Source organism: Hirundo rustica, chromosome 4 (assembly GCF_015227805.2).
Source record: "Hirundo rustica isolate bHirRus1 chromosome 4, bHirRus1.pri.v3, whole genome shotgun sequence".
Classification (NCBI taxonomy): Eukaryota; Metazoa; Chordata; class Aves; order Passeriformes; family Hirundinidae; genus Hirundo; species Hirundo rustica.
This window is the reverse complement of record NC_053453.1, coordinates 57,905,999-57,924,521: the sequence shown is the minus strand read 5'-3', so window position 1 is coordinate 57,924,521 and position 18,523 is coordinate 57,905,999. Positions and strand designations below refer to the sequence as shown.

Genomic DNA, 18,523 nt, shown 5'->3' with positions numbered 1-18,523 from the left:
TGTTTGAAAAGAAAGTCCAAGGCGGATGAGGTGTGTGCAAGACTCCATAATGGGACCTGCACAGTTTCTGACCCGGTTTCCATGTCCCCGCGGCCGCTCCCCGGCCGGCGAGTTGCAAAGGACCCCTGCACGCTCACACTGGACCCCATTTGTAGCCCTTTTAAAGACAACTGTGAAGGCACAAGTCGCAAGCGCGACCCGCAGACCCCGGCGAGCACTCCCCGGCGGCATCTCACCGCCCGCCTCCCTGCCCCGCCGGGGCGTGTGCGGCCCGGAGAGCCGGCAGCGACAGCGACACGGGCTGTGGGCAGACTTTCTGTAGTCACAAACTCTCCGAAGCGCTCCAGGTGCCGGCAGCGGCGAAAGGCGACGGGCCCACGGCTGTCCCTGGCTCTGTGCCGCCGTCGGGGGCGGGGAGCGCGGCGGAGAACCGAAAGCGAAGGGAAGCCGGCGCTCGGCGGGACATCCCCGGGGCTGCGGGAGGCGCAGCGCCGCCGCCGGCGGGGACAGACGCGGCGGCGAGCGCGGATGCGCCCCGCCAGTCCCCGCTCCCGGGCCGTGACTCCAGGGCGCTGCCGCCCAGCCGCCGGCGATGCTGTGCTGCATGCCCGGCGTGGCTTTCGTGCCCGCTTTGCTCGTCAGCTGGTCCTCGGCCGCCTTCATCATCTCCTATGTGATGGCCGTGCTGGCGGGGCACGTCGAGCCCCTCGTCCCCTACATCAGGTGAGGCGGAGGAGCCGGGCTTGTGTGTGTGTGACCATGGGCCGTATCCTGAGGGGCTTCCCGGAGGGACTGTGGGGTCCCCAGGGGAGGGGAGAGGGGGCGGCGGGGCGTCCGGGGGCAGAGGGACACACCGGGCACTCCCGGCGCCCATCGCACCTCTGAGAGCCACGGGACACAGACCCTGGGGACACGATGGAAAGGACATGAAACTTTTCTGCTGCAGCCAACGCGGGCCTGATCCTAGAAAAACTTTACGATTACATGGTGGAAGTGTAATTTTGTTTGTATAACTCCAGAACAAGGGCAAAGTGCACCAGAGGATGACTGGATCCGAAGCCCTGTGATGGATTTTGCAGTACACAGATCCCCACAAACATGCATTTTTTTATATTTCACTCTAGGACCAATGGGTTTAAAAGACTTCCCAAGAGAAGCCTGGCATCTCTTTTCTATAACCTTTTTCATTTAAGTGCAATTCTGCAATTATGCATGGCTTATGTTAACATTTAAATCTAAACCATGAAAATGTTAGTATTTATCTCTCAATAGATTGAAGGTTAGCCAGAAATCCAAGAGTGTCCCTGATACACAGAATATCTAAACAAAGTTTTAAAATATATCTTTCAAGACACACCTAGACTTAATTCCTTGAAGGATTTTTTGGATATACATAATTTCAAAAGACTGCTAACCTGATGGGCACATACAAGGAAATTTGATTAAAAATTAGGGTTTGTCATCATAGGCAAGAGCAAATGACATCACAACCCACAAGACAGCTGAGCTTCATTCAAACTGAGCCAGAGAAAGCTGGGCTTCATGCTTTTATTAGCAAACTTTTTAGGGCTCTCTGCACAAATCTGGAAAGCTCTTGGAAAGCCTTGTTCTTGTTCTTGAACAAATACCCTACTGCTCATCCTTGATTACACACAAAGCCATATGAACACAAAAGTGCTTGCTATCAGTGCAATTTATCCATTATTAACTAACAAAAATAAATAATTTAATATAACTGTACATGGTTTGTGTTCAGAAATATTTTGAGATCCTGTAGTAAGAAATTTGACAAATTATGTTTCTTATGTTGAAGTCATGTCATAGAATAAAATATATGAGAGAATGGGATGTGGGTTTGTATGTATAGTTTTGTTTGCAGTTAAGATTTTGACAGCCCAGGTATCTTAATTGTGTCATTCTTTCTAAAAGGGAAGGACCAAACCTTTAAGTCACAGTTGTACAACTCAAATGAATGTATCACAGCTGCCACAGTTACATCAACTTAATGGAATAGCTCCTAGAAAAGACTGTTCTTATCCTTTAGCTATGGATTCACAGTAAAAGTCCATATGCCCTAAAAAAACTAAACAAAACAGAGACATAAGAGGCTGCACCAGTGATTCCCACCTCACATTTCAGGCCCTCTGCATTTTCTAGTAAGGATTTATAAAAGCCTTGTTTATGTTACATCATTTTAACACCACATTTGGACTAAGGCTATACATTTACTGTTGATGAAGCACTTGCAACAATTCTAAAGGCACATGATCTAAGCATAAGAACTTCATAGAAGATGCACTTGGGAATAATACAAGGTTTTCCTCTAAGTACTCAGGACAATAGTCATACCATATTCATATTCTTAATTTGCAGGTCATTGCTTTAGCCTAAGAATCTGAATCATGTGGTTGAGAATGTGATTTAGTAAAACTAAGAGTCTTAAAAAAGAGGAAGAATGTTGCAACATTTCAGTTGTGCAATATCTTAAAATGAACTATAAGAATTAAATAGAGCTCCTATGGGGAAATTCCAGTTACACAAAGGAGAAGAATGCTAATAAACTTTAGTTCAGCATTTGTGAAATTTATATATATATTCCCCAAGTACCCTGTGTATGTGTTGAAGTAACATTAATTTTATTTGCTTACTATGTAGCATCTGTCACAGCGAGAGGCCACACCTAAATTTGTCATTGAGGCTGTGCTAATGTCCCATCAAGTAAACCTAATAAATACATTTCTTGGTAGATAAAATTAATATGATTTTGTGTTTTCTAGCAGCTGAGTCCTAAAAGATGATTAGGTTGTGCCCAAGTTAGTTCTGTTACTCATACTGCTCAAAATCCAAACCAATTTGGATGTGCTGGGATGGCTGTTTGCTCGTTTGAATTCTAAGTGAAAGTGTAAAGAAAATTTTCCTGAAGGTATTTGCTACCAGATGGTACCTCTGGAGAAAACAGAATCCCTGTAGATGGAATAGAATCTTCCTATTTTAAAAATTGAGGACTTCGGTTTGAAGAGAAAGACTTTATGATGTCTCTGAAGAAAATTCAATGATGATGAGTCTTTTGGCCCTAAAATATTTATTCCTTATCTCCCTCACTTTCTTGTCTTTAAAAACAAACACCCTTCAGAAGACTGTTTTTAAAATTCTGCTGCATGAGATGGTGACACAAATGCTGTCATTTTCATACAGGATTCCTCAGGTTTTCATGGCGATCGAGCTCACCTATGCACCAGCTCAAATAAGTGAGCACATTTTTGTTTCAAACATGTCATTTCCTTTTTTCTTTTTCATAAAAACGAGGGAACTGTCACCAATATTTTTTTTTTTCCAAAGCAGCAGACTTGAAGAAAAATTAATATGAACCCAAGTGTTCATTTAGCTTCAGGGATTTTTAAATGGAAAATATAGCATTAAGAAGATGGTGTCCTTCAAAGTCCAGTGCAGTACTTTGTAAATAGATTGTGATATAATATTCCTGGTATGAATTTTTTTTACAGCATAATCTAAGATTCTTGAGTTTAAAAATCCACAACAAGCAAAAATCACCTATAAACCTTTGGCTTGAGAAAATATTTTGTTTAAAAATGGAGTTCAGTATAATTTCAGATTATTTGGATTGCACTTATGATGTGTTCCAAGAACTTCAAATGGCTTTCTATGTGTGTGCCAATTCCATTCTCTTCTCACCTAAAGCCTTTCAAAAGCTTTGAAGTGATTACAGTCCTGTACTTACCACAAAGTGGTTTCTGATTTGAAAATGTCCTTGAAGATTGCCACAAGTGGCCCATGTTTTAAATGGACTCCTTTGTCGCATTAATGAAAACACTCCAGAAACAAAAGGAAAAGATGAAATTCAAAGTTAGAAAATGGGCTAAATGAAACATGAATTACGATGATTTTCAGGAGTGACAAACAAACAAACAAACCAACAAACAAAAATACTTAGTTTACTGTTTTCATCAATTTCACTGGCAAAGAGAAATAAGATTAATACAGACTACAAGCTGGAACAAATCTTCAGAAAGCATTAGAAGAAAATTCAGGTGAATAGGGATACCTAATACATGACAAGTTGTAAAAACTTGTCTAAAAGCCTGGTCTGAATTTTGTTGTCTGAGAATTTGGAACCAACTTAGTAAAAATAAATGTATGAATTTTCTCTATTTTTTTCTGCATCAGCTTTTCATGGAAAAATATTCATTATCCTAAGCTTTCTCCTGTTGCTGATAAATCGTCTTAGCAACTTTTGTTAAATCCTTCTATAACATAGAAGGGGTTGGAGAGCAGACATGAATTTCTAAAATAATCAAGTGATTTGAGATGGTCGTACTCTTCTGTCCTGAACTTAACAAAATTGTCAAAATCCTTGAGAGTGATTGCTTAAGTAGAGAGTGCTTTCTCTTTTGCAGGTGGAGAGCGTTCATGCTGAGGTCATTTTGGCTGTACTCAGTGGTAGCTTCAGAATCTTAGCAGTGAAACCTAATCTAGCCTCGCTGTTGGAATGAAGAGTATTCATCTTCTTGAACAACATAAAAAAAATTCTCTAGCTAGTACTTACTTGTCCCATTACACAAAATCACAGAATCAACATAGGTTGGAAAAAACCTCTGAGGTAACTGAGTCCAACCTGTGACTGAACTCCACCATGTCGACCAGACCATGGCCCTAAGTCCAGGCTTTCCTTTAGCGTTTCCAGGGATGGTGATTCCACCACCTCTCTGGGCAGTCCATTCCAATATCTAAACACCCTTCTTGCGGGGAAATTTTTCCTGACATCCGATTTAATTCTTCCCCTTGAGGGGAACTTGAGGCCATTTCCTCTTGTCCGATTGCTTGCTGCCTGAGGCCAGCCCCCACCTTGGCACAGCCTCTTTGGTTGTAGAGAGTGATAAGGTCACTCCTGACCCTTCTCTTCTTCAGGATAAACACCCCCAGCTGCTCCTCATCAGACTTGTACTCCAGACCCCTGACCAGCTCTGCTGACCTTCTCTGGACACGCTCCAGCCCCTCAATGTCTTCCTTGCGGTGAGGGGCCCAAGCTCACAACAGCACTCAGGGTGTGGCCTCACCAGAGCCAGCAACAGGGGAAAATCACTGCCCTGGTCCTGCTGGCCACACTGCTGCTGATAGAAGCCAGGATGCCACTGACCTTCTTGGCCACCTGGGCACACACTGACTCATTTTCAGCTGCTGTCAACCAGCACCTCCAGGTTCTTTTCTGCTGGACAGCTTTCCAGCCACTGCTTCTCAGCCTGCAGCACTGCCTGGGGACCCTGCCCTTGGTCTTGCTGAACCTTCTGCTACTCATCTTGGCCCATCAATCAGCAGATTGACACTCCCACTCTAGGAGAAAGGTTTGTTCTCAGACTGTTTGCTCAGTGCCCACTAAACTTTGGCATTAGCTAAAACCCTTATGTGTTCACATACCTGATAGTAGAGGTTTTGGGTGCCTCTGTTCAAACACACTATCCTGCCTCTTGGTACTGCCCAGTAACTGAAAGCTTAGTTCACACCCAAGTTATGTAAAGATTGAAGAACAAGATATTTTCCATTGGCTTGACCAACAGAACCTGATCAAATAGGTATCAACTGGTTGTATGTTAAACAAGAAAAAATATACATCAGAGAAGAAATAATAGTACAAAGAGGGGGCAAGATCATAGTACTGTTCTTTTAACAGAGCACTCACCTTCCACAGAAGAGTTCTGCTTGAAGGGGCTTGAGCCCAAATACTCCCAGGAGTATGTTCATTCTGTGAGGAAAGGGCATTCTCTGGGGTGGGTGTTTGCAAATATGTAGGGAAAAGAGGGGAAAGGATTCTATGGTTAATGGTGTTCCATTTTCTACAAAAATATTTTGTACACATTATGTTTTTCACATATCTAGATATACATGTAGATGTGTATATAAATTCTGTAGACGTTCTCACACTCATGCTCTCTCTCTCTCTCTCTCTCTGTCCCAGTGAACTTCTAATTATACCTTATAAGGGTGAAGTGTTTCATCAGAACAGACTTAAAACACCTTGGAGATAGAGTACTTTCAAGCTGTATCTACATTAGTAAACTAAATGGTTGCTAGGAACATTCGTGGACATTGGAACACAATTTCTCTCATAGGGTAAAGTCCTTTTAAGGAAATTAAACCCAATTCACTCACACTTTAACATAGTGACTGCCATTAGATATATTTTTACTCTATCAGAGTGTTAATTCAGCAGATAAAAGAAATGTTAATTCTAAAATGTCATTCACATAATCACGTTATTCATGAGCAAAGTACAGGTCTGTCACATCTTTGCATATTGCATAAGAAGAAATACAGTTCAAAGAGTATGCTTTCAAAATATGCTTTCTTTTTGAAAAGAAGGATTCTCTGCTGCTAAGTGTGCAGCAGAAGATGAATTGCCTTACATACACAGGAGCGGTTCACACAATTTTCTCTTGGGATTTCAATTGTCTCATTTATGTTTCACAGATCTCAATTAACTTCTAATTTCTTTCTCTTCTTTCTTTAGCGACACTGGAACTAAACCTCCAGAGAGTGGTGTCTTTGGTTTTATGATTAATATTTCAGCACTTCTAGGTATGTATAAGGTATTTGGGTTGACCAGAATGAAGAAATGAGAACTAGTGAAAGCTCCCTTCTTTAATTACAGAAATATATTCAGTATTCTGCAGAACAATTTCTCTGCAGTCAAATGGCAGTATCAGGTAGATGTAAGTAGTACCTGGAGAGTTGGGTCCTTAGGAGAAGTCAGTGCAGGCTTAGAGGCACTTGTGTCTCTTCGGAGCACCTCATCAGAGTAGTCAACACACTGGAAATAAAAGTGGAACGAAGATGGCATAATTACTCTGCGAAAACTCTGATGTAGGGAAACTTTAGGTTCTAAGATGCTGCAGCAAATGGAAGAACAGTGTTGAAGCAACACCTGGTTTTCTCTGCAACGTGCCTACTTCTCTACAAAATGACTGATGTGAATCAGGAATTCTGCATTTTCTTTTATCTTGTAGAGGATGAACAGTGTTGAAGCAACACCTGGTTTTCTCTGCAACGTGCCTACTTCTCTACAAAATGACTGATGTGAATCAGGAATTCTGCATTTTCTTTTATCTTGTAGAGGATGGAGGATCTAGAGCTGTGTACCTCTGTATACATGTAGCTATGGTGGCCTTAAGGCAAAGTGAAAATCACATGTTTTGCCTTTTATAAGAGCCTCGTTCAGTCACACTATCTTGGAGTGTTTCATGTAACCTTGTAGTGCCTGGGCAAAGTTTCCTGATTTATTTTTCCAGCTGTGGACAGGTTGAAGCTGTGTTCTGTGTTATGGAACTGTGGAATTCCGTCTACAGCTTATTATATCCTGAAGTACCATGATTTCCTAATTCAGTACAGGTGTTCTCCAGGAGTGAACTGCATATTAGGGCCAGGCATGCAGTGACTCTGCAAAAAGGAATTAATCCTTCAGACCACCCATTGTAAGGAGATGTGGTACAAGACTGCATCTCAGAGCAGAACAAAGCCTCCCACTTCCAGCTAATGGTTCTTATCTCCCTGTGACATCTACTCCTAATGTGGAATGGTAATGCCTCTGCACCCAAAACTCCCAGGAGAATGGGATTTAAATTAGTGCTTTTCTTGAACTGATGTGCAGTTAGTTCTAGATAGCAATAATGTGCAATTTTAAGAGTTAAAGTTCTATCTGAAAGTTCATCTGAATTAACTTCTTCATTCCAGTAGATTTAAAGGTAGTATTATTTATTGTATTATGTTTATAATTTTATTCTGCATGTCATGTGTTACAGGAAAAGGCGTTGAAATGTTATCAATATGTTATCATTGAACAAAACACTTTTTTGTTTGTTTTTTCAGCTGCAATTACAATGTACATCAGATATTTATTAATAGAGAAGCAAAATGAATCATCACACTTTGTTAGGTCTTCATGCAATATGTTTACATTATGTATGGGATTGATGGGCTGCACTGGAATGGGCATAGTTGCAACTTTTCAGGTATGACCGTAAATTTCATAACAAAAATGAAAATAAAATATATTATTTTAGCATTAAAAGTTTCAACTAGATGACAGTGGTTAACGTTATCCCCATGTGGATTCTTGGAAAATGGAGTAAGAATGCCTTTCTTGCTCTTGCCTTTTTTCAGTAGTTTTACAGCAACAGGTTTGTTTCCTCCCTATACACAAGAACTTTTGCCTGTGCTGTTATGCCATTAAGGAGTTTTCTGTGTGCTTGTCTTGTAACAGGTCTGTACTATATGGGCTTTTTTGCTGGATTTTTTTTTTTCTGTGAAAATTTGAATGCAAAAAATTTTGCTATTCCAAGTTTAGTTCGCTTATAATCAGGTAGGGCAGAATAAGTCAGACTAACAAAAGTATCTGAATTTTTGGCTGAATGAAGGCAAACTCACTAACAGCATTTTCTTCAAAATAAATTAATCTTATCTGAAAGGTCAGAACACTGAGCACAATATCAGCCTGTTAAACTTTTGAGTCTGTAGGAGATGGCATAACAACATGTTTTATTTTTTGATAAATACACGTAGAACTACTGCTTACTTTGCCAGAAAAAGTTAGACATCTCATTGCAAATCAAAGTCACCTCTCAGTCTCTGAAAGAAAATTCAATAGGGAGAAAAGATGCTGAAACAGATTATTCATTTCACCTTTTCTCGTGAGGAAGTGCATAATAAGGTAGATTCTGACACAAGTATTAGGACAATTGCACTGAAATCTTCAGCCTAGAATCAAATTAAATTTAATTGGCAGGCAGCTTGAGATATTGCCTTAAAATCTGTGGAAACAGCTGCGTTATTTGTTTAAAGAATGGACTACCTTGGAAGACTTTGTTAAATACTATTTTGCTCATATACTGACACGATGACATACAGAGAAATTGAAAATAAAGATTGTGGGGGCTTCAACAGCCAGTACAGTTTTACATGTAATGGAGATGGTATTTTCTGACAAAAAAAACCTCTGTCTTAGGATGCTAACTTGCTCTTTTTTAGCTTTGCATCCAAGCAGAGTGTGTGGATTGCAAACACCACAGGTACTGAAGTCTATTCTAATCATATTTTACTTTAAAATATCTCTGTTCTTATTAATAGGGAAAAGACAAATCAGGAATGCAAAATAATTTGTGAGAGTCAGGAAAGCAGAAACTTTGATCCTAATGTTTCCAAAGGGACTCCTTGACAGTTACAACACTGGTTCTTATCTAATCTCTGTTGTATCTCATTGTCAGTCCATGTTGCAGACAGGTAGAGATTTTATAAAAGGCCTTATAAAATATGGTTTAGGCCCTGCTACTCTAGCTAAGTTAGAGTAAGTTCCCATAAAGAAAAAATATATTCAAATGAACACAACAACCTATTCTTGGAGAGGAAAACAAGTTTGTACCTCCATAAACAATAGATCTGCCCCATGAGAATCCACAAAAGAAAAATGTAAACACCTGAATCTTAGAACGTCCACACAAATCACCTTCTGACCAATTAATTAAGTAGTAAGAAAACTACTACCAAATTAAAGTTGTACACAAAGTCTGTGAAAGCTGTATAAAAGTGAGTTAAGTGATTAAAGAATGGGCTTTTCCTGCATGAAGAAAGTGATTCCTAGCTGCTTATTAATACAACACCTTCCTCACCTAATTTCTATTTCCTCTGCTTTGAACCTGCTTTCCATGTTAAGTGCTGTTTGTAGAAAGGGTTCCGAGCATAATAAAGATCTAATCTAGCTAAGCATCTGAACTAGCAGATTTTCAAGCATCCTTAATTGCCCAGAAGCTGGAAACGGAGGCTTGCAAGCCTTCAATCTTTTCACTGTATATGTACAACTAGTGAACAGTACATTCCGATCCCCATTCGCCAATAGAATAACCGAGACACGAAGAGGATGTGAGATTTGCTCAAGGTCAGGTGATGTTTCAAGTCAGGAGACCAAAACTGGAATTAGAAATTATTTCCTTAGTATTCAGTCTAGTTCCTCTAACCAGTATGTCATAGAGAAAATTTACATTCATATACACTACCTGCTAGCTTCTTCAGGTAATAGCAGCTGACCATTGTGCTGATTCTCTTCCCAGGAGCTGGCTGTTCCCAGTGTCCATGACGTAGGAGCTTTGGTGGCATTTGGCTCGGGTGTTGTATACATCACACTGCAATCTATAATCTCGTACAAGTCCTGCCCGCGGTGGAACACTTACTTTGTGTGTCACATAAGGATGGCCATATCTGTCATATCATGCATTGCTTTCATTCCCAGTATCCTTTACGGTGTATCCCATGGTCTTCCCTTTAGGCGTTCATGGTTTTCCTTTTGAGTTAAATCATTGCTGGTAAAGAATAAAAATGAGGTCACACTCTTTACTTAGGGCTCTCTAATGTATATAATACAGCATGTTGAAACACCATTAATAGCATAAATATGAGTTTTGGGGGCTTCTAAAAGGCTTTAGCTCTTATTTCAGGGATATATTTTTAAAAAATGCCCTAGTGATCTTCACAGAATCATACACTAGTGAAGCTAGAGCAACTTTCCAACCTCTTTCACTTGAAGGAGTGTAGGGAGGAATGTCTGAAAAAGGGAGCCACTGCTTCTATAATGAACCAAACACACAGAAGTTAAAAACACAGGTGGCATACAAGCCTAAGCAGATGATTTTGACCATGTTGCTTGGTTCTTGACCTCAGTAGTTGCCTCTCTTAAAGTCACACGGCACAACTTTCTGGATTTTCCCTTGGCATGCTATAATTAAAGTAATCTCATTGATTTCATTGGCATTGAGTGATTTGCCAGTGTTGAAAACTGATTGCAGCAGCTCATCACAGGAGTTAGCCATCTACAGCTTGCTTTTGGTTTCAGCAGCTGTGAAAGGGCTTTGAAAGAGGGCCTCAGTCCTGAGAGGAAGTTCAAACAGATCAAGGCACTTACTGTGCATCACTGGAAACCAACATTGTTCCACTTCCAAAAGTGCAGGACTCTGCTCCCGCAGTTCCTGGTCACAAATGTCACCGAAGTTTTGGAGTTCCTCCTTTACTGTCTGTACTTTGAAAGAACCTACAGAAACCTTCATTTGTGCAGAAATGTGTTTTGATTGCTGCTACCACTTACTTTGTAACAATATGTTTGATTTACTTGTATTCTTAATACTTTTATTTGATATTCTGGTTGTTTAGGATCTCCTGTGCTAAGAAGGGGAAGATGGTCTGTTTTTTGGGGTTTTTGGTTTTTTGGGTTTTTTTTTTGTTTTGTTTTGTTTTGTTTTTTTTTTCGGTAAGCAGGCATTTTCACTTTTACTCTACTATACACTATATTGTATAGTTTCCTTTACAGTGTTTTTCCCAGTGATTGTGTTTGCTTCAAAAATTTCCATGACAAAAATTGATTGGACTCCGGGTGAAAAGGTAAAATCTTATTAGGCAGCCAACTTACCTTGAATGATTTTATTTGGGCAATGCTGTTGTATTTATCTAAAAGAATTATAAGCATGTCAGAGACTTCAAATAGTACATTATTATGAACAGTTTTGTGCAATGCTGGTTTCCAGTCACTTCTTCATTAGAAAGATATCTGTGGTGTGGGTTAAGAAAACTTGCCACGGATGATCAATCTTCAAAGAGTTAGACTTTCATTTTGACCAAGAATTTGAAAGTTTCCCATAGAAAAAACTACAAAGAAAAAAAAAAAACTACAAAAAAAAAATCTGAGAATTAGTTGTTCTGCTTCCTTTTATAGTCAATTTTCTTGAAAATTAACTTCTCACAAACAAAAAATGGACCAATTTGATTCTGTAGTTCTTGAGGTTTTTTACAACATTGGTTTTCTCAGCTTTTTTATAATTCTTTATTAAATAGTCTTTGATACTGTCATAATTTTTTGGAGTCTGATCTAAAACATACTGAAGTTAATTTTAGGTATTTTAAGTATTTGAATTGATTACAGTGTTTTCAGACTGACAACTATGAAAACTAGTTTTTCTTTTTGGACAAATTTTGCTAAAAGGATGTATTCAAAAAACAGGTTAAATAATGCAGAAAGTATGCCCTGCTTGAAGAGCCTAATAAGAGCACACTTAGTGAAAGTACTTCAACCAAACAGGTTTGTTTGGCATGGCAACTGTGAGATAAATCTTTGCAAATTAGACAATCTTAGTAATATCTTCAGGGGTTTTGTGGGTTTTTATGAGATGCAAGGATGAAAAAAATGTTTTTATTGAAACAGATGGCATATTTGTTGATGACACATTAAGAAACATTTGGCATTCTGTTTCTGTCACGTGCCATAGGTTTTCTATGACAGTCTTAAAAACAAAAGTCTTGTCAGGAACTGTCATCAAGGGTAGCACTCCATTTCAAAACATGGTGAGAATCTGCTCAGAATTACTGAGCTCAGTGGCTCTGAGAGAAAGCTCAGAGCATGGGCACTTCGGTAATCTTAATGTAATAACTGAATGTTTTCAGGTTCATATTAAACCTTTCTTTTCATACTGTGCTAATTGTAGTTTTCTTGTACTGCCTTTGATGTTACTGCACATTGAACACATGCAAGACTGACAAATCTACTCACCATTCTATAAAAACAAAATGTGAATTGAATCAGGGATGACAGGTCATAAATCTTACTTGTTGAATTTATATAAGGAAATGTCTATATCATTCCAGCCATATTTTGTTTAGCTGTTTTATCTGAAAATTTGTTTTATGTCTCATTCCCTCAGGATTATACTTACCATTTTTTGAGTGCAAGCTGTGAATGGACGGTGGCCTTTGGTTTCATCTTCTTCTTTTTAACATTCATTAGAGATTTTCAGGTTGGTGTCTACGTATTTTAGCAGTGACTAAGTGCTATGAATTGTATAACAACAAATGTAATAGAAAATTACCATTCTTTACCTAGATAGATGCATCAAAGCTACACAGAAACAAATTTTACCAGTCACAGAACTGATTTCTGCCTACATAATGAATATTCTACCCCTTGATTATACAACATAAAATTCAGTTTAATGGTTCAATGTGTCTGTTCTTGAAAATTAACAAAGTCACTTAACATATACTTCTTATTTACCAATCTTTTTGCAGAAAGAGGCACTCTAAAGGTGGCATAATATCAAAATAAATGAGGCAACTAAAACTTCATTTCTTTCTTCCTGAGGGATTTTATATAATAATCCAAAGCATTTCAGCCTTGGATGTTTTACACATTTTGCTGTATGTTTCATCACAGTGCAAAGAATATGAAATACTTTTTGGAAAAGTATTGACACAAAAGCCTTCTGGTTTGGGTAGATGGATTCAGAGTTAACATATATTTTTGCAAACCAACAGCAAACATTTCCATGTCTCTTTAGATTTGACTTAGTACTAAATACACCATGGCTGTAGGGCTTTTCCTTAATTAGAAAAAAAATAAATTTAAAAAAAAATAAAATAGAAAATGCTAGGTTCAGCAGAAAAAACCAGTTCTTTTGGAAAAAAATAGTTGTTCAAAATTACATAACATATGTTCTTAAAGGTATATAATTACCTTCTCAAACTGACAGAATTATCAAAGAACTATTCCAAAATGTATGCATTATTTAATGCATCATTTTTGGGTGGAGGTATTTATTGCCAGTCCATCACTCTCTGATGTCTATGTATATGATGGCGTCTCTTTTATCAAAGGTCAGACTCTTTCCTTGGAGATAGAGATTTGCAGGGCAATGCAGTAATTCTCAGAATATATATCAACAATCCTTAGTTGATAATTCTGTTTTAGACACATAAAAGCTTTTACTAAATATAAATATTATGAAAATAAGAGAAAGTGATGAAATTAAACAAAATAAATTGTGGACATTTTATATTTACAGGCTATAAAATAGCATTAATCCAATGTTAGTGTTTGACAATGACAGAAAGCCTTTTTAGATTCTGTAGTCTTTTTTCTCATAAGCAGCACTCAGAGAAAACCAAACTATTAATTCAGTAAAAAAACCCTGCTACACTCTAAGAAAAATAAGACTTTTTTCTAATTTTCCCACAGTATTTATTTCACTTCAACACTTTTTTCTTTTGTTTTGTTTCATCTCCTTGTACTTTATATTGCAGAACTGTAAAATTAACTTCTCTTATGCTGATCTTGCTTTATTTTTCTTTTAGAGATTTTCTATAAGGATATCAACAGAAATACATGAAGACTCCTGATAGTGAAAAAACAATATTTTATATCTATGTATATTCTAGGTTTCTTTTCACTTATAGAAAAAGTGGCAGAGGGACAGGGATTGATAAGGTTTTATTAAGAACCCATGCCATTAACTCTGCACCAGCAACCATTAAAAGAGTTTAAAAATGCAGAGGGAGGTTCCTCCTGCCTTTTGGCAATATTTTGTAATTTTTATATAGTTTGGTATATTAAAAATACTGTAACAAAAGCAATATCCTGAAGCACATGAAAATCACTGCAGGACTTGATCTTCTCAGCTCTTCCATTTTGGACATATCTGTACTTTTTCATTTGCTGTAGTGTGATCAGTAGCAATAATTTTAAACTTGAGAAAGTACATTTTGCAAAGAGGGAAGTGTAAAAGCAATGGAAATCACTAGGACTGAATTCCTGTTAAGTTGCAAGGGCTGGAAAGATGATGAGAGCAGGAGTGGGCATCTTTGTTTGAGGAAATTTGAAGTTAGTAGATGGCAGCACTATGCTACATATTTCTGATACTGGACGCTGTAATGCAAATACAAATCCTAAGATAAATTTAAACTATATTGCTTGAAAAATGTTTTGTAATCATAACTGCAGTACATGTTGTAAAAATTCACCCCTTTTTCCCTTTTATGCACTGATGGTCACTGGAAACATAAAACAGAAGTGGGACTAGAAAGTAAATTTACATTTATGTAATACATTTACACGTATGATGCACCAAAGAGAAATCTTATTACAATTTGGTTAATATAAAGCAGAATTTTCCAGCCTGTGTTTTAATCTACATTGGAGTGAAGAAGTTCCAAAAAAAGTCTTTGGGAATGAATGGAAAGTAAGAAGAGACACCAGTAGTTTTCAGGTGCTTAGAAATAAATGTATGAGTATTATATACACACAACTGAATTAAAAAAAAAAAACAAAAAACAACCTGGAGAGCATCTGTAATGAATATATTTGCTGCTATAGAGTTACATATGTAATGAAAGACTTGGAAAGGACCTAATTGAGATGTCAGATGCTACAAGTATCTGCAGGCAAAAGGTTCTTTCATGGACTGATTCACCACCTCCATTCAGAGTGTTAACCACTTGGTTGTCAGTTACACTCTCTGAAAATTACATTTTCCACACTCTATCACTGTTTATGCAGAAATATTGTTGATTTTGCTAATATCCACTAACTAATGTGTGTTTTGGAGAGTGATGTCTTAAGGTTAGTTATCTGTTGATATTTCTCTTATTGTGTATTTTGAATTGTATTAAATTCAGCTGTTTCACAACTTAAAGAGTTGATGTTTTCTTTATAAATTCTTCCAGATTAAAACAGTATAAAGTTTTTCAGTGGCAGATTTGCTTTCCATAGTATTCAGGTTGCAGAAGTTCACAGCTACAACCAAGTTAAAAATCAAATCTAGTACTGGCTAAAGGAAGGAACTTGTGTCCTTATGCTGATTGGATATGCTGTAAGGGACACACATTCCTCCAAGTGAAGATCATAAGGAAAATGTGTATCAACCACAAAAAGAGACATCATGTTATTTTCAAGGCTCTGTTAAGAAAAGACCATATTTCCTAGTGCATTGTGTATTATTCTTTTATTGCTTATTTATTCTTGGCTTTCATAAACTAAAGTATAATAAGCTTGAAGTCGTTATTTCAAATGATAGCCAACCTTACAGTGCTTACAGTATCTTAAAGGGAAGAAAAAAATTTTCAGAGAAAGTGGCTGAATCAAGATCACCTTGTTCCCTGAAGTCAACAGGTAAAATCAAGTATTGAATGAAATCCTTCCTATTTTTCTGAGTTTTATTGTGATACATTTTAATATGAGTTGTATTCGTGACTAAAAGAATGCACCAATTGTGCACCTTTTATTAAATCTCTTAGGTCTAAGACCTCAGATTGCATTGACATGCAGACAGAGGCAATGGATTATCACTTTTTTATTTGTGCAGCGTACAACTATTGAAAACACTGATTATTCTCTGTCTCCAAGCAGATTTTCAGTCAACAACTTAAATATTTTTTTTCAATTGAAATGTGAGTAGACAAGTTGCAAGAAATTGCCAAAATAATATTCTAGCAAGGTATAATTTAGCTGTGTCTGACTCTTGTTAAGTACTGCACTTTAATTTTTTACAGGCAAGTGATCTCCAGAGGTTAACACACATAATGTCACAGCACATTTCTGTTGCTTTGCTCCTTTCTTCTATATTTTCAAATTTCTTAGCAACAAGAAATACCTATTTTTTTTTGTTGTTGTTGGAAGCTATGCTAGAAATATTTTCATCATCTACTCAGCATGATGTTCTCTATTTGTCAGCTCATCAGGAGTGATTGAGAAATTCCTTTTGCATAAACTACAGTAAATCACATGATAGTTGCTGTTATTTTTAGTGGTTATGCTAAATCAATCTACTGCTTCCAAAAGTGGAAAAGCTCATTTTTCTAGGTTATTCAGCTTAATCTGCTTAATACCACTGTTGTGGTCTCTGTCAGAGTTCCAGGTCGTGTAAGGATGAAACTCTATCAACTCAAAATACCTAAAACCCCCTTTGTCTCAGGACACTTTACTTGCTCTGCTTTGCCTTCCAGTGTGCACTAAGCCAGTGATGACCTTATTGTTGGCTTTTCTCATAAGGCACTCTAAACTTTAATTTCCGGTCTGCACATTTTGCATACTGCCTTACCTGTGACAGCATCATATGTTTGACAGTAGTACAATAATCTTGATGGCAAGGCAATTATTTCTTGCTCTTAATACTGGTAGCAAAACTTCCAAGCAGATTAGAGGGATTATGGCAACATGTCAGTGAATTTTGGACATTCCAGCATGAAGTTCGTAAAGATGTTCACAAACTTGGTATTTGAAACTCCTCTGTAAATACAGTCTTAGTCTCAATATTGACCACATTTTCACAACCCTTCAGGCTTTAGAACATCTGTTTGAAGACTGCAGAGGGTTTTGGGTTGGTTCCCAGCAGTTTATAATGTCCACTGGAAATATTGTCTCTGGAAGAGGCTGGAAGCACTGTTCTCCTCCAAGAAACAGTGAAAAGTAGCATGGTGGATGTATTTTCAGAAGGGATACCGCTTGTTTCCTTGGAAGATGAGTTAATGTCCATTTATTTCTGAGAAATGTGGGTAATTGGCAATAAGCTTTAATTTATAAGTTCTCTGTAGCTTTAACTAAAAACTGTCAGAGCTAGGTCTGTTTTTCACTGCATTTGTGTGTAAGGCAGTGCCCGTACGGTCACACGTGCAGACAGAGACAGTTCTGGCACAACGAGGCCTGGCAGTGATCAGAGTCCTGCATGTTGCTGCAATACACAGAAATAAAAATAGATGCTGTACTTTACAAACAACTACAGTGAATTAATGAGCTTCGGCTATATTTTGGATTGGTAACGTAATTCAGAAAGGGCATTTCTCTCATCTTAGGGAGAAAATAGGCATGTCCTACTGTATTTTTCCCCATACACAATAGATGGCACTAGCAGACCACATGATTTGGGTTTATTTCCCATGTTCAGGCAAGCAAGTTCAGTTGTTTTGTAGGTAGCTTTAGCTGATTTTAATAGTTGTCCGGAGGCCCAGTTGAATGGCTTTTGTACTGTGCCTTTATGGAAAACAAGTCAGATCTAAGTTTCTTTGCCATCCCTTCCTATCTTCATCTAAGTAAATATGTTTTGCTACTGCAACGTGTAGTCTCATATCAACTTCAATTGCACATTAGTCTGTCTAAGTCAAAGGAGCCACTTGCTGCAGTTATCCCTGGCACAAGCTGACATCCAGCACTCATTACTACACCACTTCTCTTGGGAAGTTGTTCCTACCCTATCACAAAGGAGGTACATTTCACTCAGTTTCTTCAGTATTTAATTCTGTCAGTTTGCAGTGGAGCTTTAGAAGACAATATAGACCTTGTTTCATGAGACAACAATGTAGAAAGAACAAGATTTTAACATTTCAAAATTGCAGCCAGTCTGCACCCAGAAAAAGTGATGTGTCTGGTTGTAAAAAAATTCAAAGGTAGCTGCTGTATCTATTTAAAAATGCACTTTGTATGTAAAATGTCTTTTTTTCAGTTATTTCCTTGCCTAACAAAACAAGCATTGTCTTCTATGAAGTGCAGCAATAATGCAGGCTTTTGACTATTATCTTACCTGGGATGATACAAGTTTAGCATTCAGTCTTAAATAAACTATGCTGAGCAGCATGGATGGTTCTGTAGAAACTCCCACCAAATATTGTATGGATTTTTAAAAAATAGATATAGAAAGTGCTCTGACAAAGTATG

At 37.9% G+C, this 18,523-nt stretch overlaps 1 protein-coding gene across 1 annotated transcript; it reads left to right on the top strand.

Annotated features, from left to right (window-relative positions):
• Positions 1 to 570: 570 nt before the first annotated feature.
• On the top strand, positions 571 to 15,431 carry DRAM1 (DNA damage regulated autophagy modulator 1). The gene is made up of 7 exons (XM_040062344.1): positions 571 to 723; positions 6,524 to 6,591; positions 7,879 to 8,021; positions 10,113 to 10,290; positions 11,375 to 11,433; positions 12,747 to 12,839; positions 14,173 to 15,431. Exons 1-7 carry the CDS (start codon positions 593 to 595, stop codon positions 14,215 to 14,217), a joined length of 717 nt encoding a protein of 238 aa, XP_039918278.1. The 5' UTR covers positions 571 to 592; the 3' UTR covers positions 14,218 to 15,431.
• The last annotated feature ends 3,092 nt before the right edge of the window (positions 15,432 to 18,523 follow it).

Bases quoted from the DNA above. Each gene is read 5' to 3' on its own strand.
- DRAM1 (XM_040062344.1), top strand. From the start codon at position 593: ATGCTGTGCTGCATGCCCGGCGTGGCTTTCGTGCCCGCTTTGCTCGTC. The intron at 11,434-12,746 runs GTAAAATCTTAT...TCATTCCCTCAG, and splicing joins ATTGGACTCCGGGTGAAAAG to GATTATACTTACCATTTTTT. The intron at 12,840-14,172 runs GTTGGTGTCTAC...TTTTTCTTTTAG, and splicing joins CATTCATTAGAGATTTTCAG to AGATTTTCTATAAGGATATC.